Source organism: Salmo salar, chromosome 02, assembly GCF_965601325.2.
Source record: "Salmo salar chromosome 02, fSalSal1, whole genome shotgun sequence".
NCBI lineage: Eukaryota > Metazoa > Chordata > Actinopteri > Salmoniformes > Salmonidae > Salmo > Salmo salar.
In genome coordinates this window covers 48,282,730-48,307,934 of record NC_138292.1, presented here as the reverse complement: position 1 = coordinate 48,307,934, position 25,205 = coordinate 48,282,730, and the positions used below count along the sequence as shown (strand labels likewise).

The 25,205-nt window shown below is 43.0% G+C and overlaps 1 protein-coding gene across 7 annotated transcripts in view; it reads right to left on the bottom strand.

Annotated features, from left to right (window-relative positions):
- Positions 1-9,736: 9,736 nt before the first annotated feature.
- Positions 9,737-25,205, bottom strand: part of ptprub (protein tyrosine phosphatase receptor type Ub) — a 411,243-nt gene continuing 395,774 nt past the window's right edge. For all 7 annotated transcript variants that reach the window (XM_014169409.3, XM_082963807.1, XM_014169427.3 and 4 more), the window contains 2 exons: positions 16,238-16,373; positions 9,737-13,572 (listed from right to left, as the gene is read on the bottom strand). In XM_014169409.3, the coding sequence (XP_014024884.1) occupies positions 13,504-13,572; positions 16,238-16,373 (205 nt within the window). In that variant the 3' untranslated portion in view covers positions 9,737-13,503. The remainder of the gene's footprint in view (positions 13,573-16,237; positions 16,374-25,205) is intronic.

Genomic DNA, 25,205 nt, shown 5'->3' with positions numbered 1-25,205 from the left:
ATGGTAGGAGTTCTGAAGGTCCAACTTTGAGAAAATAGTATCCTCCTGGAGCAGCTCGAAAGCCGAGGCGATGAGTGGTAGCAGGTAACTGTCATTCAGGCCCAGGTAGTCGATACACAAGGACAGGGTTTTGTCTTTCTTCTCCACAAAGAAGAACCCCACCCCGGCGGGGGAGGCAGAAGGACAGATACACCCAGCAGCCAAGGAGTCCTCGATGTATGTTTCCAGCGCATTGGTCTCCGGACCCGACAGGTCGATCACGCAGTCGTGGTCTCCAGCCCATGATAGCACCAGCAGTCCAGTTGATAAGGGGATTGTGTCGCTGGAGCCATGAAAACTCCAACACCACGGGAATCTCAGGAGACTTGATGAGCATAAACAGCATAGACTCACTGTGGTTCCCTGACACTCGCAGGTTGATATGAACCGTATTGTGGGTGACTCTGCCTATAGAGCACCCATCCAGCACTCTGACATCCATGGGAATGGAGATGTGGAATGGTTGAGTGGTGATACCCAGCTCTGACACCAGGGTAGTGTCCATAAAACCCTCATCGGCCCCAGAGTCAATGAGTACCCGGAGAGATTTCGACCAGTCACCACACAACAGGATGGCATGGAGAGGGGTACGAGTAAGGGGATATGGGAAATTCTCTGTGTGGACCACCAACGTACTCGTACCTACTGATGAGCCAGGTCTATTAATGGACATGTAGACACGTAACGACCTGTAGTCCCACAATACAGACAACTCTTGGTGTTAAGTCTGCGTAAACATTCTGCATGAGACAATCTAGCTCTGCTGAGTTCCATAGGCTCCGGAAGAGGCGTGTCGGCAGACAGAGATTCCCGGGGGAACTCGGGTAAACGTGGATTCTCTCGGCAACGTAGATGCCGGGGACTTCCGGGATTCCTCGGAGGCAGGGTGGGATCCTTGAGCGAGCAAGGGGGACCGGAATCAGACCTCTCTCCCACAGACCTCTCTACCACAGACCCGAACATTTACAAGCTCTCTCCCAGCAAACCCGAGGCTCAACATCTCTATAACTGTACTAATGACAGGACAGTATCCTCTGTGAAAAATACCATGGCTGAATATATGGGCATTATCTCCCTCATTATGTTACCCATTGAAGGTTTTCTGGTGAGAGACCTTGTAAATCAATATAAAAAGAGAAATAATAACCGAGGCCAAGAAATACAAAGGGGCTGCAGCACTTGTTGTTCTTTGCCCCCAATAAAAGAGGTAACACAAAGATATCCAGGAGCTCAGTCAGTCAGTCAGTCAGTTAGCCAAGTCTCCACAGGATTGGGAGGGAGATGGAGGAAGGTAAAGGATAAGTGTGATAAAAAGAGGTCTGAGAGGAAGTCAGCCATGCATCCACTGAATCATGTTATCAGGCCTGGGCTCCACTGATTGCCCCTGGGTGCTGGACTGGAACAGTCTGAACCTCTGCATTCAGTGTATGCACAGTGACAACCAATGAGCTGAGAACACACCAGGTGATATAAGGGATCCAGTCAAATGGACTGTAGCTGTAAACCAGTGAGGGAACAAGGCAGTCAGACAGTGGCCATCTGGCCCACACCTCAATCCCCACATTGCTCTAATGAGCTAAGACCTGCTGCAGCCAGCAGACCCTCCTGCTTTGTACACATCCAACAAGATGAATATCACAGAGGGTGGGACAAGATAACAGCTGGACTTGTGTGTGTGTGTTTGTGTGTGTACATGTGTGTGTGCAACAGCGTACATTGCTGAACCCAGGGGACAAGCATTATCCCCCATTGCTTCACATTGTGATTGCTGGTGTGGGACATTGTTTCCAGCAATCACACAACGTGTGGATGTGATGGCCTGTGTATAGCTGTGTAAATTCTCCTCCCTGGTGGCAACCCGTTAGTTCCTGGGTCCCAGTGCCATTTGAAAAGGAATGCTAAGACTCTTCTGTTTGTTTTCCCACTGAAGTTCGGGCAAGGTCAACCTCCAAAGCATTCACGGTATCTCCCTTGGAGACTTTTGGTGTTTTATTAGCATTTGTAAAGTTGAGCCTTTCGGGGATAACAAACATTTCGCTGTTAAACTGACACCGTTATGCACTTCGACACACAGCATGCTACAGTTGCTGAAATCACTGACTTTCACACCATCTTCCATCAACTAGCCGAACACCGGAGCTGTCTTTGGTAACAAGTGGAACGCAGTGCATCTAGAGCAGCAGCTCTCATTCTCCCTCCTCAACACAGCAGCTGCTGACTGTCAGAGCTTATCTGCATTTATTGATCCACAACATGAGTAGGAGAGGAAGGAATAGAAGGGGAAGAGAATAAGCAGCAGTAAGGAACAAATATCAGCATACTAGGCTCATCCTACTGAGAATGCTTTATCTAATGCACAATTACGTTGATTCCCACCATTTGTTCATGGTGGTACAGTGCGTCCCCTCAGCTGATTATCACGTCAAAACCATGTGGGTCTCGAAACACAATTCTCTTCCTCAATGGTGTGCAGCAAATTTTACTAGATGAAAAGCCGAAATTAGTATGACATCCTGGCATTCAAGGCATACAAAATTGTTGACATTTGACATACTACAAGACTTCACTTTTTCGCAAACCCAAAATGCCTACTATTTGGAACGCAAGTACGGTTATTCGGACATGGCCGAATACCCGTGTGGTTTAAAGTTAAGTGAACATAACATCACATTCGATGTCTACGTGGCCAGGAGTTGTCCCCCAACTCAACAGGGTCTTGTCCTCTAATTAATCTGGCTTGTCTCTCTGCTTAAACACTGGATCACTTTGCAGGCCCACTGAATTAGTCACCATAGCCCACACTGAGGGAGGAAGTTTGCGGTCCAGATACCTTACCAAACGTGAGGACAGCACCAACGGAGGAGAGAGGAGAGAGGGAAAAGAGAGAGAGAGCTGAGGACAGATGCAGAGATAAGGGGCAGGCAAGAGAGAGAGGGTGAGATTAGGACACACAGAGAGTGAGAAGAATGGTATGACGACAGAGAGACGGGGTGGGTAGGATACTTATTGGGAAAAATATGGGAAGAGTGAAAACATTTGAAAGGGAGAGAGATCGGATGTCACCTGATCCAGGGCCACTGATGCTAACAGACCACATCCGTATGGAGAAACCACAGTGGGTCAAGGCCCTACAGACAGACAGGAAGTCATTCTCCAGCTGTCAGCTCTCTCCACTCTAGCTGACGAGACCATAATAAAACCACAGAGTATTTGCAGTGCTGTACATTTCAGAGAGGAGGACATGAGATCATAAGCAGACAGATGCTTTGCCATTGGAGCTGAGTGGACAGTAGACTATACAGTGCAGTGAATGACATCATCATTTGTCTTTACACGACTGTAAAGTCATACCATATGAAGGGAAACACTTAACACAAAGATACAAGTAGCCCTTTGTCTCAATACATTTTTATTGTTGATGGTTGTTATTCTTCAGAACAAAAACCCACTCCCACCCAACAAATATATTTCCTTTCCTTTGCCTCCCTCTCTCTCTCTCTTTTTACATACACACCCTGTCCCACAAATACATGGTCAGAAACACAGTACTCTTGTTCCAATATCATACAAAAACACTCAAGAAGGAACGAATGGGGGCGGCCCACTCAAGCAATTACTGTCATTGCAAAAGCATGATGAGAGCTTTGAAAAAGTAAAAGTCAATTGTGTTCAGTTCACACTGTGACAGTTATGTGGAAATACACAGTAATGATGCAGATCAGAATTATAATCAAAGGCTCTATTCAATCTGCACTGTGAAACTCAGCTTTACAGCGTGATTTAAATTTAAAGGTAATGTTCGTGCTTTAGCAGAGGCTGCATTCATGGTAAACGTCGATAAATGTCGGCACAATCGGAAATTACCTTTACATTTCTATGGCAGAATCTGTATTGATTCAGCTTTACAGATTGAATAGAGCACCAAGTAACAAAAATGTGAATGTCATTGAGAATGTCTTTGACGTGGAAGAAAAAGGCAAACTGATTTGAAGAACATTTGGATTCACACATGCGTTGATGGTCAGAGGCATCTTTTTTTAGATGGGGGCTTTGCAATGGCACTCAGAGAAAAACGCCCACGATCGGTGGCAAAATGTGGCAAATAATCTGATGGCATTAAACTCAGAGACCCCGTTTATACCTGGTGTTAAAATAGGTCCTTTGTCCTGATCTTGTCTACATTCTGATTGTACCCACACTTCCAGAAATGATTCTACGCATGGTATTAAAAGTTTCAAGTACAGTGAAATGCATTTCTTGCAAGCTCTAACCCCAACAATGCAGAAATCAAATAAAATCTGTCTTATCTGTCCACTGTGTCTGCATTGTGACCAGATTTACGGGTCCCTTGCTTTATGCTAATTATTTCACATCTATTCTTTCAAAATAATATTTTTTATTTATTGTAAGACATATTTATGTAATCAGTCAATAGTGCCATCTGTCAAAGATTTGTAGACTTGTTTATGTTTTTTACTTTTTAATTACCGTTTTATATTTTTTATTTTTCCTCGCTCAACTTTTTTCACCCCTGACACGTTATCTGGACATGGTTCTGCACAACTTCCACCAGCCGAAGCTAAGTAGTAATATTAACATTATGCCTTTCTAATTGCAGTCGCTGTACTCATAATATACAGGAGAACGATCGCCTTATGGCAAGGATAGCCATGCTGCAAGCCCAGCTTCAGACGCAATTGTTAGGCAAGGGTAATTAAAGTGTAGGAAAGGATGAAACAGCTTCTGTGCCACCAATAAGTACAGATAGTAGCATAAATCCCCTCACAGTCCCCACAGCTGGACAATTTTCTTATGGCTTCTGGAAGGAAATGCTGTAGGAATGCTCAACCGGTGTCGCTCATTCAGCCGACAGAAACTTTCAACCGGTTCTCCCCATTAAGCAGCGAGTCTGAGTCAGAGGCCGAGCCATCTCTGGTCTCTACTCCTTCCGTTACGAGGTCTGAGACGCCCAAGCCTCCCACCATTAGTTCTAACAAATTGAACACCCTAGTCATTGGCGACTCCATTACCTGTAGTATTAGACTTAAAAAAGAATCATCCAGAAATCATACACTGTTTACCAGGGGGCAGGGCTACCGACGTTAAGGCTAATCTGAAGATGGTGCTGGCTAAGGCTAAAACTGGTGAGTGTAGAGAGTATAGGGATATTGCTATCCACGTCGGCACCAACGATGTTAGGATGAAACAGTCAGAGGTCACCAAGCACAACATAGCTTCAGCGTGTAAATCAGCTAGAAAGATGTATCGGCATCGAGTAATTGTCTCTGGCCCCCTCTCAGTTAGGGGGAGTGATGAGCTCTACAGCAGGGTCTCACAACTCAATCGCAGGTTGAAAACTGTTTGTCCCTCCCAAAAGATAGAATTTGTAGATAATTGGCCCTCTTTCTGGGACTCACCCACAAACAGGACCAAGCCTGGCCTGCTGAGGAGTGACTGGAGGGGTGCTCTCCTCTTATCTATGAACAGGGCTCTAATTCCTCTAGCTCCCCAATGAGATAGGGTGCAGGCCAGGCAGTAGGCTGTTAGCCACCCTGCCAGCTTACTGGAGTCAGCCACTAGCATAATCAGTGTAGTCAGCTCAGCTATCCCCATTGAGACCGTGTCTGTGCTTCAATCTAGGTTGGGTAAAACTAAACATGGTGGTGTTCGCCTTAGCAATCTCACTGGAATAAAGCCCTCCTCCATTCCTGTCATTATTGAAAGAGATTGTGATATCTCATCTCAAAATAGGGCTACTTAATGTTAGATCCCTCACTTCCAAGGTAGTTATAGCCAATGAACTAATCACTGATCATAATCTTGATGTGATTGGCCTGACTGAAACATGGCTTGTGCCTGATGAATTTACTGTGTTAATGAGGCCTCTCCTCCTGGTTACACTAGTGACAATGTCCCCTGCGCATCCAGCAAAGGCGGAGGTGTTGCTAAAATTTACGATAGCAAATTTCAATTTACAAAAAATAAATACTGCATTTTCATCCTTTGAGCTTCTAGTCATGAAATCTATGCAGCCTGCTCAATCACTTTTTATAGCTACTGTTTACAGGCCTCCTGGGCCGTATACAGCGTTCCTCACTGAGTTCCCTGAATTCCTATCGGTCCTAGTAGTCATGGCAGATAATATTCACATGGAAAAGTCCACCAACCCACTCCAAAAGGCTTTCCTGTGGATCGTAGTGTTTTTCCTCATAATCCTGGACTATCGGACCACCATTTTATTATGTTTGCAATTGCAACAAATAATCTGCTCAGACCCCAATCAACGATCATCAAAAGCCGTGCTATAAATTCTTGGACAACCCAAAGATTCCTAGATGCCCTTCCAGACTCCCTCCACCTACCCAAGGACGTCAGAGTACAAAAATTGGTTAACCACCTAACTGAGGAACTACATTTAATCTTGCGTAATACCCTAGATGCAGTCGCACCCCAAAAACAAAAAACATCTGTCATAAGAAACTAGCTCCCTGGTAATACCCGAGCTCTGACGCAAGCTTCCAGAAAATTGGAATGGAAATGGCTCTACACCAAACTGGAAGTCTTCCCGACTAGCTTGGAAAGACAGTACCGTGCAGTATCGAAGAGCACTGCTGCTCGATCATCCTATTTTTCCAACTTAATTGAGGAGAATAAGAACAATCCAAAATGTATTTTTGATACTGTCGGAAAGCTAGAGAGGGAGGATGGGATGGCTTTCACTTCAGCAGTGATAAATTCATGAACTTCTTTGACGAAAAGATCATGATCATTAGAAAGCAAATTACAGACTCCTCCAGACCTAGGATCAAGGGAGACATTCAAGTTTTTTATACTATATCTATTGACACATTAATGAAAATAGTCATGGCTCTAAACCTTCAAGCTGCATACTGGACCCTATTCCAACTAAACTACTGAAAGAGCTGATTCCTGTGTTTGGCCCTCCTATGTTGAACATAATAAACGGCTCCCTATCCACCGGATGTGTACCAAACTCAATAAAAGTGGCAGTAATAAAGCCTCTCTTGAAAAAACCAAACCTTGACCCAGAAAATCAACAACAAAAAAATATTGGCATATATCGAATCTCCCATTCCTCTCAAAAAAAAAGTAAAAAGCAGTTGCGCAGCAACTCACTGCCTTCCTGAAGACAAACAATGTATACGAAACGCTTCAGTCTGGTTTAGACCCCATCATAGCACTGAGACTGCACTCGTGAAGGTGGTAAATGACCTTTTAATGGTGTCAGACCAAGGCTCTGCGTCCGTCCTCGTGCTCCTAGACCTGCTTTTGATACCATCGATCGCCACATTCTTTTGACACCGTTGATCACCACATTCCATCCACAGAGAGATTGGAAATTGGTCTACACGGACAAGTTCTGGCCTGGTTTAGATCTTATCTATCAGAAACATATCAGTTACTCTCTGTGGATGGTTTGTCTTCTGACAAATCAACTGTAAATTTCGGTGTTCCTCAAGGTTCTGTTTTAGGACCGTTATTGTTAGTCACTATATATTTTACCTCTTGGTAATGTCATTTGGAAACAAAACTAGGCGGACAATACACAGCTGTACATTTTGATGAAACATGGTGAAGCCCCAAAATTGCCCTCCCTGGAAGCCTGTGTTTTAGACATAAGGAAGTGGATGGCGGCACATTTTTTACTTTTAAACTCAGACACAAAGAGATCTTCTGCTGGATCTGACAATTAATCTTGATGGTTGTACAGTCATCTCAAATAAAACTGTGAAGGACCTCAGCGTTACTCTGGACCCTGATCTCTCCTTTGACGAACACGTCAAGAATATTTCAAGGACAGCTTTCTTTCTTCTTCGTAACATTGCAAAAATCTAAAACTTTCTCTCCAAAAATTATGCAGAAAAATGTATCCATTCTTTTGTCACTTCTAGATTAGACTACTGCAATGCTCTACTTTCTGGATACTAGGATAAAGCACTAAATAATCCTCAGTTAGTGCTAAACACGGCTGCTAGAATCTTGACTAGAACCAAAACATTCGATCATATTACTCCGGTGCTAGATTCTCTACACTGGCTTCCTGTTAAGGCTAGGGCTGATTTCTAGGTTTTACTGCTAACCTACAAAGCATTACATGGTCTTGCTCCTATCTATCTTAATGAGTTGATCCTGCCGTACATACCTACATCTACGCTACACAAGACGCAGGCCTCCTTACTGTCCCTAGAATTTCTAAGCAAACAGCTGGAGGCAGGGCTTTCTCCTATAGAGCTCCATTTTTATGGAATGGTCTGCCGATCCTTGTAAGAGGAGCAGACTCGGTCTCGCCCTTTAAGTCTTTATTGAATACTCATCTCTTCAGTAGGTCCTATGATTGGGTGTAGTCTGGCCCAGGGGTGTGAAGGTGAACGGAAAGGCACTGGAGCGACGAACCACCCTTGCTGTCTCTGCCTGGCCGGTTCCCTTCTCTCCACTGGGGTTCTCTGCCTCAAACCCTATTACGGGGGCTGAGTTACTGGCATACTGGTGCTCTTCCATGCCGTGCCTAGGTGGGAGGCGTCACTTGAGCGGGTTGAGTCACTGACGTGATCTTCCTGACCGGGTTGGCAACCCCCTCGGGTTCATGAAGTGGGGGACATCTTCGTGGGCTATACTCGGCCTTGTCTCACGGTAGTAGGTCGGTGGTTGAAGATATCCCTCTAGTGGTGTGGGGGCTGTGCTTTGGCAAAGTGGGTGGGGTTATATCCTGCCTGTTTGGCCCTGTCTGGGGGTATCGTCGGACAGGGCCACAGTGTCTCCCGACCCCTCCTGTCTCAGCCTCCAGTATTTATGCTGCATTAGTTTATGTGTCAGGGGGGCTAGGGTCAGTCTGTTATATCTGGAGTATTTATCCTGCCTTATCCAGTGTCCTGTGTGAATTTAATTCTCTCTCGTCTTCTCCTTCTCTCCATCTTCACTAGGAGGACATGAGCCCTAGGAATATGCCTCAGGACTACCTGGCCTGATGACTCCTTTTTGTCCCCAGTCCACCTGGTCATGCTGCTGCTCCAGTTTCAACTGTTCTGCTTGCGGCTAGGAAACCCTGACCTGTTCACTGGATGTGCTACCTTGTCCTGGTCCTTCTGTTTTGCACTCTCTCTCTACCGCACCTGCTGTCTCTAACTCTGAATGATCGGCTATGAAAAGCCAACTGACATTTATTCCTGAGGTGCTGACCTGCTGACCAACCACTGTGATTATTATTATCTGACCGTGCTGGTCATCTATGAACGTTTGAACATCTTGGCCATGTTCTGTTATAATCTCCACCCGGCACAGCCAGAAGAGGACTGGGCACCCCTCAGAGCCTGGTTCCTCTCTAGGTTTCTTCCTAGGTTCAGGCCTTTCTAGGGAGTTTTTCCTAGCCACCGTGCTTCTATATCTGCATTGCTTGCTGTTTGGGGTTTTAGGCTGGGTTTCTGTACATCGCTTTGAGACATCGGCTGATGTAAAAAGGGCTTCATAAATACATTTCATTGATGAATAATTATGATTTAAATGGTTGATCTGTTACAGATAGATTGTGTCTGACTAGCTCCTGAGGTGGGCAGGATGATCTTATTCACAATGTGTCTTTTGATCATCTACACCTGTCACAAAATGTGGGCACAATCAGAATGTAGACAAGATCAGGACAAAAGATGCAAGTTAGAACCAAGTATAGACAGGACTAGAATGATGGTCATGTACAGTACATTCAGCTTTGTGGTTACTTACTGTACATCTTTACTCTGGGAAAACAGATAGGAATTATTCACAGAACATACAGTAAATATACATCTATATGTACACGTATACTCTCAAACAAGTGTCCAGGCACTTTCTTTTGTAGTCCAGGGATTCCAAATACGAGCAATGTTGCCTTTTGTACATGAAGTGCCCAACAGAACCCAGGAAGCACTGCACTAGCAAACCTCACCATTTTACTAATCCAGTTTTGCATGAAAAAGCTGCACATCTGTCAGATTTTGAAGACCCTGTTGGGGTCTGGAATACTGTCTCTTTCTCTACTTCCTCCATCCTGGTGCTTTGACCAGGCCGTGGATTTAAGAACCAGCAGGGACTGGGTCTGTCTTAGCTACTGTGGTTGGGGTGAATGCCACTCATTGTAAGGTCCCAGTCCCCAGGAGAAGGGTTTTTAGAGGAGGAGGAACTCCTGGTCAATAGGAGTGACATTTGCACCACCATTACAGCACAGTAAGACCCTGAGATCATATGCAGAAAAAGCAATATATAGAGAACTGCTTATGTTCTCACTTAGTGGGCATTAGTAGAGACTGCAATACTGGTTTACTGACCCTTGATTTAGTTACCAAATTTTGCATTTAAAATCCCAAAGGGGATTTGCTTCATGTTAGTGTTTTATGGGTTATGGGCACTTTTCATTTAATTTGAGATCAGGGTCTCAGCACAGATCATATAATAGGCTACACATTCCAACATGCATATACGAGCTGTGCATTTTCATACAGACAGGGTCTAATGGGTTAGCTACACCAGTCTATATTGTGGAACAAGGTCCTGATTGGGGAAAACCAGGTTTTCCACTCCCCCTGTTTATTTAACTCTAACTACGGAGCATGGTGTGAACATCAATGGAGTCCCCAGCACAGTAAAACATATTGAACAAATTAGATGTGTGGCACACACTGTACAGTACTTATCTACTTGACTAACATGGTAGATAAATACACTATGGTACACAAAAGTAAGAGCACATTTATGAAGCTTGGTCCAATTTATATTGAAACGTATTTGAGTATATCTTCAATTGCATTCCCTTTAGGGATTCCTATCTGGGAGTCAAACCACATCAAATGATAGAGAACACAGATGTCCTTCAAGGACTGCCCATATAGACAAGTGGTCACCGATAAAGTGGCAGTTTTAACTCTTTACATGTCTTATACATCTTTCTCTAATGACTCGGCCTCTTAAATCTATCTGTACAACTGCACTGCTTTCAAGACCACTGCATAAGGGGATCATCATATTGCACATCTCCACATTTAAAACAGTGGCTTTACCAATACAGTGCCTTCGGAAAGTATTCAGACCCCCTGACTTTTTCCACATTTTGTTACAGCCTTATTCTAAAAAGGGATTCATTTGTTCCCACCCTCTTCAATCTAAACACAATACACCATACTGACAAAGCAAAAACAGGTTTTTTGAAATGTTTGTACATTTATTACAAATAAAACACTGAAATATTACATTTACATAAGTATTCAGACCCTTTACTCGGTACTTTGTTGAAGCACCTTTTGCAGCAATTACAGCCTTGAGTCTTATGTATGAAGCTACAAGCTGGGCACACCTGTATTTGGGGAGTTTCTCCCATTCATCTCTGCAGAGCCTCTCAAGCTCTGTCAGGTTAGATGGGGAGCGTGGCTGCAGAGCTATTTTCAGGTCTCTCCAGAGATGTTCAAATCGGGTTCAAGTCCGGGCTCTGGCTGGGCCACTCAAGGACATTCAGAGACTTGTCCCGAAGCCACTTGACTCCTGCACTGTCTTGGCTGTGTGGTTAGGGTCGTTGTCCTGATGGAAGGTAAACCTTCACCCCAGTCTGAGGTCGTGAACGCTCTGGAGCAGGATTTCATCAAGAATCTCTGTACTTTGCTTCGTTAATCTTTCCCTCGATCCTGACTAGTGTCCCAGTCCTTGCCACTGAAAAACATCCCCACAGCATTATGCTGCCACCACCATGCTTCACCGTAGGGATGGTGCCAGGTTACCCCCAGATGTTACGCTTGGCATTCAGGTCAAAGAGTTCAATCTTGGTTTCATTAGACCAGAGAATCTTGTTTCTCAGGGCCTGAGAGTCTTTAGGTGCCTTTTGACAAACTCCAAGCGGGCTTTCATGTGCCTTTTACTGAGGAGTGGCTTCCGTCTGGCCACTCTACCATAGATGCCTGATTGGTGGAAAGCTGCAGAGATGGTTGTCCTTCTGGAAGGTTCTCCCATCTCCACAGAGGAACTCTGGAGTGACCATTGGGTTCTTGGTCACCTCCCCGACTAAGGCCCTTCTCCCCCGTTTGCTCAGTTTGTCCTGGGCGGCCAGCCCTAGGAAGAGTCTTGATGGTTCCAAACTTCTTCCATTTAAGAATGATGGAGGCCACTGTGTTCTTGGGGACCTTCAATGCTGCATAAATGTTTTGGTACCCTTCCCCAGATCTATGCCTCGACACAATCCTGTCTCGGAGCTGTACGGACAAATCCTTCGATCTCATGTCTTGGTTTTTGCTCTGTAATGAACTGTCAACTTTGGGACCTTATATAGACAGGTGTGTGCCTTTCGAAATCATGTCTAATCAATTGAATTTACCACAGGTGGAGTCCAGTGAAGTTGTAGAAACATCCCAAGGATGCACAATGGAAACAGATTGCACCTAAGCTCCATTTTGAGTCTAGCAAAGGGTCTGTAAATAAGGTATTTCCGTTTTGCAAAAATAAAAAAATAAACAGTTTTTGCTTTGTCATTATGGGGTATTGTGTGTAGATTGATGAGGGGAAAAATGATGTAATCCATGTTAGAATGAGGCTGTAACAGAATAAAATGTGGAAAAAGTCAAGGGGTCTGAATACTTTCCAAATGCACTGTACATGTATCAACATGAAGGAGTAGAACAAAGTGAAGACAGTATTCAAGTCAGTCTGTGGGATTGGCACGATTAAATTAAGTGACAGGTTAGGCATCCCTTTTGATGGGAATTGGATCAGTCTTATGACATACTAGGTTGGCCCATCACAAAAAGAGACAAACACATCAAATTGTACTTCATCCTCCTTTGTCTCAATGACTCATCTATTTATCATAGCACTGCCAAATTTGTTACACAAAGCATTGTTGTTCATGTAGCCCATTGAAATCCTTCCATTGAGTTGTACTATATCTTCCCCAGTGTTAGGGAACGGTAAGGCAGTTTGTGGTAGAGATATCTTGTATTCACCACAGTACACTGCAGTTGCTGTAGCTCTTGGAGAAACCTAGAACACTTTCATGTAGAGAGTCAAATTCTGTTTTTAGCAAGACAAAAAAAAAATGTCCAGGCCATTCATGTTTGAAGAAAATTATGAAAGGCAGGGCGACCTCTTCACAGGTCTTTGTACTCTCTCATGTTTCTCCATCATTGACGACACAGAAACATTTAGCACAAAAGAGCTCCAGTAGAGGCAAAGACCAAAAACACACAAAAACGAAGCTGAAAGTATCAGAAATGAAAACAACAACGTCAACAATTAAATGAACGAAACCACAGCTATACATTTAAGGGTTAAAAGTGAGGAGCACTTCCCCCTTTTTTATTTTTATCTATTGTTGTCCTTCACAACAGTTTAGGCCCATTAATCCAAACAATAAAGTAAATGTTGAGGGGGTCACAGGGTATGTAACCTAGTCAGCAGTCACAGCCCACGAGATGCACCAGCTACGGAACATTGCTATCTCATGCTATCTTCTATGCAGTCCAAGTACTCCAGGATAAGGTCGTAGCAGAATCGGTACTGGTCCTGCAGAAAACACACATACATGCATTAGTTACATAGACCAACAATGGTAGTGATATGTAGGGTTAGGCTCAAATCCATTTAAACTCCAACTCAGGAACTGAAAAATTGAAAAAGATTCAATAAAGGTAACTTTTTAAGTCTTGAATTGAAATTCAATTTCATCTTGGGCCCGATCCCGATGCCTTTCCCAACCACTTCGCAGTATTTGGTATTCGGACTTACCTTTTTCGTTCACGTAACGCGCTCTGCAGGTGTGGCTACCTTGCGCACTCTGAATAAATGTAATTAAATTGCTGAAAACCATCCCACTGGCCAACAGATTTTCTCATTGAGTTTTCGTTCAATAGGTGTTTTCAGTACATTTACAGTATCTTAAGTCATCCCGTTAAATATGGTGCTCCTTTTATGCTGAACCAAAAAATCTTAAACGCAACAATTTCAACGATTTTACTGAGATACAGCTCATAAGGAAATCAGTCAATTTAAATAAATTACTGGGACCCTAATCTATGGATTTCACATGACTGGGCAGGGGTGCAGCCATGGATGGGCATCGGCCCAACCCACTTGGGAGCCAGGCCCACCCACTGGGGAGCCAAGCCCAGCCAATCAGAATATATTTTTCCCCACAAAAGGGCTTTATTACAGACAAGAATAATCCTCAGTTTCAGCAGCTATCTGGATGGCTGGTCTCAGACGATCTTGCACGTAACGAAGCCGGATGTGGAGTGGAGGCCATGGTTACACATGGTCTGCGGTTGTGAGGCCGGTTGGATGTACTGCCAAATTCTCTAAAACGACGTTGGAGGCGGCTAATGGTACATATATTAACATTAAATTCTCTGGCAACAGCTCTGGTGGACGTTCCTGCAGTCAGCATGACAATTGCACACTCCCTCAAAACTTGAGAGATCATCTGTGGCATTGTGTTGTGTGGCAAAACGGCACATCTTCGAGTGGCCTTTTATTGTCCCCAGCACAAGATGCACATGTGTAATGATCATGCTGTTTAATCAGATTCTTGATATTCCACACCTTTCAGGTGGATGGATTATCTTGGCAAAAGAGAAATGCTCACTAACAGTAATGTAAACAAATTTGTGCACAAAATTTTCGAGAAGTATGGAATTTATGCATATGGTACATACACTTCACATGTTGCATTTATATTTTTGTTCAGTAGAGTTAGAATTTTGTCGACAGACTAGAATATATCGAAAGAACGGGTTCAGAATATGAGGCATCAATGAAAGAATACCTTCTAAATATATGCATATTCGTCTCCATTTCAGAACCAATTGGTAGATTAAAAAAATACTCTGATCTTGTAGATCATTTAGGTTTAGGAAAGTATTTATGAATCATAAAACCAGGTTTGGAGAGCCTTTACGCACGAAAGAAAGAAAACAGTGGTTTGATTCCTTCTGAAAATTGACACATTCAGTTCTTCAACCCATGGTAATGTTGGAAGATTAGTGTACATAGAATTAAACTAGGGAGAATATGGTTAATGCAGGCAACAGACAACGATAGAACTGTGTGATAACAAGGCCAAGTATTGCGCCATGCGTCGGGTTCAAACTGTTACGGCTTGGTCTGCGTTCTGTTTCATACTGATTTAATTAGCCTACATGTCTTTTTTTTATATTATCAACTGTTAGTAATGACCCTCAGCAACAACCGAACGGCCGTGAAGCATTTACAGAGTAAATAAATGAAGGTAAACAAAACAATGTAATAATATAGGCTATATCAACTGAAGGGAACTAACAGTAAATCAAATGAAATATAATGTTATTGGTCGCTGAATGTGTGGTTTAAGGCCTACTGACAGTCGATACTGAAATTTAACATGAGACAGAGAAAGTCGGGGTAGCCTATAATTATGACATTCGAGAGTGCCCTGCAAAGTTAAAAGGCCATACGTTCAATTTAAATTCTGCATAATGGCACAGCCTTTCATAAACTTTACTCTGGGAAAGTTGATATGTTGACATGCTTCAGTTTGCTGCAATATGACTGGTTTCACATTTGTATCCGGCGATCATAAGATAAAATAGATCTAAAATAAGTGTAATTTATATTTACTATCACTTTATCCAAACGGATTACTCATTTACCTAGCTCTTATCAATAGGTCTTATCAAGTTGTGAATTACAGTGCATGGAGAATGGTGTTATTTCCATCAATAAAATAATTAAGTAGATAATTTTTTACACTTGGAACCGATAGGTTCACTCGACCTTAGTCATGGTTTCCTCGCATGTAAATGTGGTGGAATTATTAGGGAATTAAGTCAAGATCATAATACAGCGTATCTGTAGACACACCTCTGCCATTCGAGCTCCACCTCGAGCTTAGTCGAGCTCTACCTCAAACGAATAACGGGTGAATAGCATGCTATTCTCATGCTTAAGTTCAAGGTCAGAATACACACAAAAAAGTGCATAAAAAAGGGAATTATGTTCCATTTACGTCGCGCTTAACCCAGGACGGAATTCCTCGGCCCCCTCCCCCTAATTGATTGAATAGAAATATAATTGATAATAGTGGATATAGTAATAACACTAATACAAATCTGATTACTCAAAGGCAGACACATTCATAGTCATCGCTAAAATACTGCAAAACTAAATTGCAGCCGGTCAGCTCCACTGCACCTACCAGTGACTCCACCATGTTGGGTTTGGAGTTGCGGAGCGTCTTGACGGAGTAGAAGATGTCCACCATGTTCTGGTACTGGATCATCTCCAGCAGGATGGTGCTGGCACAGAATGTCCCACTGCGCCCACCGCCGCTCCTATAAGACAGGGAAGAGTTGTTAGAGAAGGAGGAGTTGAAACACAACCTTCAGTGTTAAGATGCTAGGTTTTAGTATTTATTAGGATCTCCAATTAGCTGCTGCCCTACTCTTCCTGGGGTCCAAACAGGAAACAATACAACAGATAAAAGACATAATATACATAAATATACATAGCAGCACAACATTTACATTACAATTTATCCATTCAGCAGACGCTCCCATCCAGAGTGGCCCACAGCTAGTGCATTCATCTTAAGATTGCCAGGCAAGACAATCACATATCACAGCCGTATCCCAACCACGTATCACATACATAATACAATACAAAATGCATAAAAATGTCTATGCTTCTTTTCAAAATCCCCGTCGTGCCGTAAGGTCATTTATCTGTTTGTTTTTTTGTTAAATCTGCTTTATTGCTAGCATGAGTTACCTGGGGTGGCAGAGAGTTCAATTAATGTAATGCCTCGATTTAATACTGTGTGTTTCCCAGCCTCTATCCTGGACTGTGAAGAGACCTCTGGTTGCATGTCTTGTGTGATACCAATAAGTGTCCGAACTGTGTGCCAACTGCTTGAACAGACAGGTTAGTACCTTCAACAGATCAACACCTCGCACAACGACCAATAGTGATGCAGTCCATCTCTCTTCAATTTTGAGCCAGGAGAGATTGACATGCATGTTATTGACATTCGCCCTCCGTGTACATCTAAGTGAAATGTTCCTATGTACTTCTTTGCCGCATCTGATCACACAATTGGACAGCAGTCCAGGTGCGACAAAAGTAGGGCCTGTAGGACCTGTCTGGTTGACTGAGATATCAAGAAAGCAGACCTCTTCCCATTTTAGAAACCATTGATTCTACATGTTTTGACCATGATAGCTTGCTATCAAGGGTGACACCTAGCAGTTTAGTCTATTCAACTTGCTCAATAGCCACATTATTCAATAATAGATCCAAATGAAGTTTAGGGTTGAGCGAGTGATTTGTTCCAAAAATGATGCTGCGAGTTTTTGAGATATTTAGCACCAGGCTATTGCTAGTTACCCATTCTAAAACTGACTGGAGCTAAAAGTGTCATTTATTTATTTTACTGTTGCAGACAAAATGTTTTCAGAAAGTATTCAAACCCCATGGCTTTCTCTACATTTTGCCAATATACACACAATAACCCATAATGACAAAGTGAAAACATGTTTTATTAAAAAAAACAGAAATACCTTATTTACATAAGTATTCAGAAATTGAGCTCAGGTGCATTCCGTGTCCATTGATCATCCTTGAGCTGTTTCTACAACTTGATTGGAGTCCACCTGTCATAAATTCAATTGATTGGACATGATTTGGAAAGGCACACACCTGTCTATATAAGGTCCCACAGTAAAAAAAACTAAACCAAGCCATTGTCCATAGAGCTCCGAGACATGATTGTGTCGAGGCACAGATCTGGGGAAGGGTACCAAAACATTTCTGCAGCATTGAAGATCCTCAAGAACACAGTGGCCTCTATTATTCTTAAATGGAAGAAGTTTGGAACCACCAAGACTCCCTGACCAAGAATGACAATATTATAGTAAATGAGATATGTTTAAATTAAGCTATAGTATAGAGTTAGGAAGCATGCCTGATGAACCAAACCACTAATCTTTCTGATGATACCAACAGATTTCATCACTTTGCTGCAGACAAATTGAATATGATCTTTCCAGGATAACTTTTCATCAATTAAAACTCTGGAACTGACTTGTTTCATTCGTTCCCACCAAATGGGATTCTGGCAAAAAATGTTGTACAATATTTCCTATTCTTACTAGTGAATACAATAAAGTAGGATTTTTTTTACATTTAAAGATAATTTGTTCAGAAAACTTGGCCATGCCTGAGTTGGCTTTATTAATTAGTGAATCAAAATGATTGTGTGATAAGATCAAATTGGTATTGTCAGCGAAGAAAATGGGAAGTACAGTAGAAGACACAGCAGCAAGGGCATTGATATAGATTAGGAATAACAAACCCTGTGGCACACCACAGGATATCTTCGCCTTGGTAGATGCAGAGCCGTTTGCATAAACAGACTGATCTCTATCATAAACATAACTATATAGCCAATTATATGTACACTATATATAAAAGTATGTGGACACCCCTTCAAATTAGTGGATTTGGCTATTTCATCCCCACCCGCTGCTGACAGGTGAATAAAATCCATAGACAAACATTGGCCGTAGAATGGGCTTACTGAAGAGCTCAGTGACTTTCAACAAAGCACCATCATAGGATGCCACCTTCCAAGAAGTCAGTTCATCACATTTCTGCCCTGCAAGAGCTGCCCCGGTCAACTGTAAGTGTTGTTATTGTGAAGTGAAAACTTCTAAGAGTAACAACAGCTCAGCAGCAAAGTGTTAGGCCACACAAGTTCACAGAAAGGGACCGCGTAAAAATCGTCTGTCCTCGGTTGCAACACTCACTACCAAGTTCCAAACCGACTCTGGAAGCAACGTCAGCACAATAACTGTTTGTCGGGAGCTTTATGAAATGTGTTTCACCGTACTGTTTCGCACACAGTACAGTGAAGGGAAATCGCTATAGCAAACAATGACATTATAAACGATTTTGTGCTTACAACTTTGTGGAAACAGTTTGGGGAAGGCCCTTTCCTGTTTCAGCATGACAATGCCCCCATACACAAAGCGAGGTCCATACAGAAATGGTTTGTCAAGATCAGTGTGGAAGAACTTGACTGGCCTGCACAGAGCCCTGACCTCAACCCCATCGAACACCTTTGGGATGAATTGGAATGCTGACTGCAAGCCAGGCTTAATAGCCCAACATAAGTGCCTGACCTCACTAATGCTGTGGCTCAATGGAAGCAAGTCCCCGCAGCAATGTTCCAACATCTAGTGGAAAACCTTCCCAGAAGAGTGGAGGCAGTTATAACATCAAAGGTGGGGACCAACTCCATATTAATGCCCATGATTTTGGAATGAGATGTTCAACAAGCAGGTGTCCACATACTTTTGGTCATGTAGTGTATAATCATGAAAACCATGATAATGCAATTTAGAAAGTAGTATTTCATGCTCAACCATGTTGTTCCGGCACCACACTGCCAGGTCACTGTCCTCCTCCTTGTAGGCTCTCTCATCGAATCAAATAAACTTCCGGGATGCCTAAAAGGCCCTCCCCCTCCCTCCTTTAGGCAAATCTGATCACGAATCTGATCTCCTTCCTTCCTATAGGCAGAAACCCAAAAAGTACCTGAGCTAAGGACATTTCAATGCTGGTCTGACCAATCGGAATCCACGCTTCAAGATTTTTTGGATCACACGGACTGGGATATGTTCCAGGTACCCCCCGAGAATAATATTGACGCATATACTGACACGGTGACTGAGTTTATCAGGAAGTGTATAGGAGACTGTGACTATTAAAACCTACCCAAACCAGAAACCGTGGATAGATGGAAGCATTCGCGCAAAACTCAAAGCGCGAACCATTGCATTTAACCATGGCAAGGTGACTGGGAATGTGGCCGAATACAAAGTGTAGTTATTCCCTCCGTAAGGCAATCAAACAGACAAAATGTCAGTATAGAGACAAAGTGGAGTCGCAATTCAACGGCTCGGACACGAGACGTATGTGGCAGGGTCTACAGACAATCACGGCCTACAAAGGGAAAACCAGCCACGTCACGGACACCGACGTCTGCTTCCGGACAAGCTAAACACCTTCTTTACCCGCTTTGAGGACAACAGTGTTACCGACGAGGCCCGCTACCAAGGACTGTGAGCTCTCCTTCTCCGTGGCTGCCGTGAGTAAGACATTTAAACGTGTTAACCCTCGTAAGGCTGCCGGCCCAGACTACATCCCTGGCCGCATCCTCAGAGCATGCGCAGACTAGGTGGCTGGAGTATTTACGGACATATTCAATCTCTCCCTATCCCAGTCTACCATCCACACATGCTTCAAGATGTCCACCATTGTTCCTGTACCCAAGAAAGCAAAGGTAACTGAACAAAATAACTATCACCCCGTAGCACTCACTTCTGTCATCATGAAGTGCTTTGAGAGACTAGTCAAGGATCAAATCACCTCTCTACCTTACCTGACACCCTAGACACACTTCAATTTGCTTACCGCCCAAATAGATCCACAGACGATGCAATCACCATCACACTGCACACTACCCTATCCCATCTAGGCTAGAGGAATACCTATGTAAGAATGCTGTTCATTGACTATAGCTCAGCATTCAACAACATAGTAACCCCCAAGCTCATTATTAAGCTTGAGGCCCTGGGTTTGAACCCCGCCCTGTGCAACTGGGTCCTGGACTTGCTGACGGGCCACCCCCAGGTGGTGAAGGTAGGAAAAAATAACTCCAATCCACTGATACTCTACACTGGGGCCCCACAAGGATGTGTGCTCAGCCCCCTCCTATACTCCCTGTTCACCCATAACTGCGTGGCCTCGTACGCCTCCAACTCAATCATCAAGTTTGCAGATGACACCACAGTAGTAGGCCTGACTACCAACAATGAGGAGACAGCCTACAGGGAGAAGGTGAGGGCCCTGGAAGTGTGGTGTCAGGAAATCCACATCGATGGGACCGTAGTGGAGAAGGCGGAAAGCTTCAAGTTCCTCGGCGTACATATCACTGGCAAACTGAAATGGTCCATCCACACAGACAGTGTGGTGCAGAAGATGCAACAGTGCCTCTGGCACCTAAAACCCTCACAAGCTTCTACAGATGCACAATTGAGCGCATCCTGTCAGGCTGTATCACTGCCTTGTACGGCAGCTGCACCGCCCGCAACCGCAAGGCTCTCCAGAGGGTGGTGCGGTCCGCCCTACAGCACCCGATGTCACAGGAAGGCCAAAAAGATCATCAAGAAAAACAACCACCCGAGCCACTGCCTGTTCACAATGCTATCATCCAGAAGGTGAGGTCAGTACAGGTGCATCAAAGCTGGAACAGAGAGACTGAAAAACAGCTTCTATCTCAAGGCCATCAGACTGTTAAAATCTGTTAAATAGCCATCACTATCATTAGAGGCTGCTGCCCTATATACATATATTTGGAATCACTGGCCATTTTAATAATAGAACACTAGTCACTTTAATAATGTTTAGATATTTTGCATTACTCATCTCATATGTATATACTTTATTATATCCTATTCTACTGTACATAAGTCTATGCGCTCTGATATTGCTCGACCAATATTTATATATTCTTAACTACATTCCTTTACTTTAGATTTGTGTGTATTGTTGTGAAATTGTTAGATATTACTGCACTGTTACGGCTAGAAACAAGCATTTCGCTACACCCGCAATAACATCTGCTAAACACGTGTATGTGACAAATAAAGATTGATTTGATTAGATTCAGTGTCGTTCACACCCTCTTAAGCTTTAGCCCCACCCATCTCTTTAAGGGTTGATCCGAGCGTTCTACCCTAACAGCAGCAGTCAAGCACCCAAGCTAACTGGCTAACGTTGGCTAGCTTGCTAGTTACAGTGGTTGCTCAACTAAAAGTTTTGCAACTATGCTGCGGGACATAGAGGTAATTTGTGGTTTAGTACGGTACCCTGCGTCACTACGTCATTACTCCAGACCAGCGCAAGGGGGAATTAGAGCACCGATTATGCTTTTGGGTCCCAAGGCGCTGCTGTCTCTCTGACAACAAATGGGCGACATAAACCAAACAGAAAATGATAATTGTGCACGACTTCAGTATTACTTACTAAACTGTTGTTACACCAAGGTTTTTATTCTAAGAGAAACTTAAGACTACAATTAGGGTGTGGAAATGTTAGGATTATTTTGCTCTTACTGTAGTACTGTAGCCTACTCCCGACCGGTCACATTGTACAGTGCCCGAGTGGTGCAGGGTCTAAGACAACTATGTTGCTACAGATGCTGGTTCAATAACCGTGCCGGCCGCGACCGTGAGACCCATGAGGCGAAGGTAGGGTTTTAGTTTCTCTCCCTCTAAAAAAAGAAATAAATAATTCTAAATAACAAACTGGCTTTATTTAGAAATTAGTAACAATGTCTCACCCCATGTTCAAGAATGGCCTTTTTCTCGCTCACTTTACGTTATTTGAAAACTAAACCTCCAAAATATGGTTATTTTTTAAACAAAGCGATTATTAATAATTCATTTTGAATTATTCTCACAGAACAGATTTGTCCCAACGAAAATAGCCCCTTAGATATTAATTTAGAATTCTCCAATCCTCTAAATCAAATCTTTAGCTGAGAGTCACATCATTGAAAAAAATAATCCGATATAGTGTAGGCCTACTGTAGTCGACATGAGTCTCACTAGTGTTGAGTAATGTGCTGTTAAAAGTGGTGTAGGTCGTATTTATTTAAAAAGTATATTGAAGTTAGAAGCAATAGGATTTGAAGCAATAGCCTGTGGTCAACTACTTCAGCACCGTTTCACACTGCTCTGAGACAAGCATGGGGACTGATCTTGATAAATCAATTACATTTTTATTTTCACTGAATCTCCGTTTGGGTATTGGTTAGACTACAATTAGGGTGTGGAAATGTTATGCTCAGTACTGTAGCCTACTCCCGACCATCATGTTGTACAGCGCTATATTTTTCGTTCCATCCTAACAGAAGCCCTGAGGGTTTCATTTTTCTTAGATTAGAAACACCATAATATTAATCAAACTTTTAAAGGAAGAAGGGGCGGCAGGTGTGGTTAGAGGTGGTGAGAGTGTTGGGCCAGAATCCCCGAGCTAACAAGGTCCTCAGACATGGTTTGAATGAGGTCTGGCTGATGACATTCGTGCCCTTTAGATTCTCCACCTCCGACTGCGTAAATTCCAAACTGTGTTTAAATTCCATTACATGCTTGAACAGAACATCAACCCTTTTGTTGGTAGAATCGACAAAAGAGTTGCAGGAAGGACTCAAAGTTATTTTCCAGCAGATCTATTAGATCTTTATAGAACTACTTTTGTTGATCAAGTAGTTCATGGAGTGTACTGCTTGAGACATATTCCTCTTCCACATTGAGATTTGCTGAGTTTTTCTGTCTAGAATTAGCCATGCTACAAGCTTGTTGTGAGCTAAAAGGAGTTTGCAAACACAACCCACATCCCGAAAACAAGCTCCGCCAGTCAAATGGCAAACACACACAAGCAACACACATGCAGCAGTACGATAAACAGAGAGAAAGAGGACAACTTGCTCACTGTATGGATCCTGGTTGCACTTTACTAAATGAGCGGGAGATTACCAACTCGCACGTTAGTGCTGTGGATACAAGCAGTATGCAGTGCATTAAGCCAAAACACAGGTCAAAAATGCTTGGAAGAGACAATGGTAGGAGCATTTGCTTACCCACGGAACGAGCAGCGTGAACGAGCAGCATGAATGATGTCAAAGTCCTTTCGGGTGCCAACCTGGTTGATACTATTATGAATGAGCCATTAACCTCAATGAAGCATGGAGCTGAGTTAGCTTAGTTTAAAAGCCTATAATTTCATTTAAGGTACTCCAGAGCTTTTGTCTATCATTCTTCATATAATTTATATTTGTTCCAGAGTTTAGTTTCTTCTTCTTTTCGTTAAGTTTAGTTACGTGAGTTCTCAATTTACTCTATGTTTGCCAATCTGCTGTGTTGCCAGACTTATTTGCCATTCCCTTAGCCTCATTCCTCTGAGCCATACAGTGTTTCAATGAATCATCTATCCATGGGGATTTGGAATTTTTAACAGTCACTTTCTTTATGGTTGCATGCTTGTCAGTAACTAGAAGAAGCAATTTTGTGCAGCGTCAAGATGTTCCTCATTACACACATCAGGCCAACAAATATTTTTCACATCTTCAACGTAGGAATCATTGCAAAACCTCTTGTATGATCACTTATACACTTTTTTTAGGTCCAGTCTTTAGAACTTTGTTTTTCCCTAGATATGGATATATTATGATCACTACATCGGATGGGTTTGAATACTGCTTAAGAGCAGATTTCTGCAGCATTAGTAAAGATGTGGTCAATACAAGTGAATGATTTAGTTCCTGTTCTGTTTGCAAATACCCTGGTAGGGGTATCAATTACTATCGTGAGAGCTGGCACATTCTGTATTAAGACATCATGAGATAACCTGAACCAGTTTGCAGACACTGGTTACAGTTTGAAGCTTTTTCTTGAGTTTGATGAAAGCCAGTAAATATTTAGGTCACCCAGAAAATATACCTCTCTGTTGATGTCACCTACATTATCAAGCATTTCACACATATTATCCAGATACTGACTGTTAGCACTTGGTGGTCTATAGCAACTTCCCACAAGAATAGGCTTTAGGCTTACTGCTGAGAATAGCTGTTGTTTTGACAGAGGCATTTAGAGGAACATAAATTAGGTTACTTACATTATGAATGTGAACACCTCTGGGAAAATGTACATTTGCAGCAGCACTACAACAGCTCAGCAACAAAATGGTAGGGATTATCTGAGCAGGGCTTGGGTCACTGATAAGTCATTGTCTCAACGCAGCCTTGAAATGCGAGGACAGGGTCCAGTAAGCTTGTTGTGTGTGGCATTTTGTGACGCTAGACAGTATGGGTTATCATCATAAGCAAAAGGAACATTAATAAACAAAGGAGGCGAGGCCACATTCTCATTCCTGACATATACCCTGGGAAGGCAGGCGCCCAGTCGCCGTGGCAGCCAATACGGGCAATATTAAGGTAATCAATCGGCGTCAGCGGTTTGGCAGCCTGGAATTTACTATCGTGAGAGCTGGCACATTCTGTATTAAGCCATAATTTATTTCATTGCCATAATCTCTTTCCC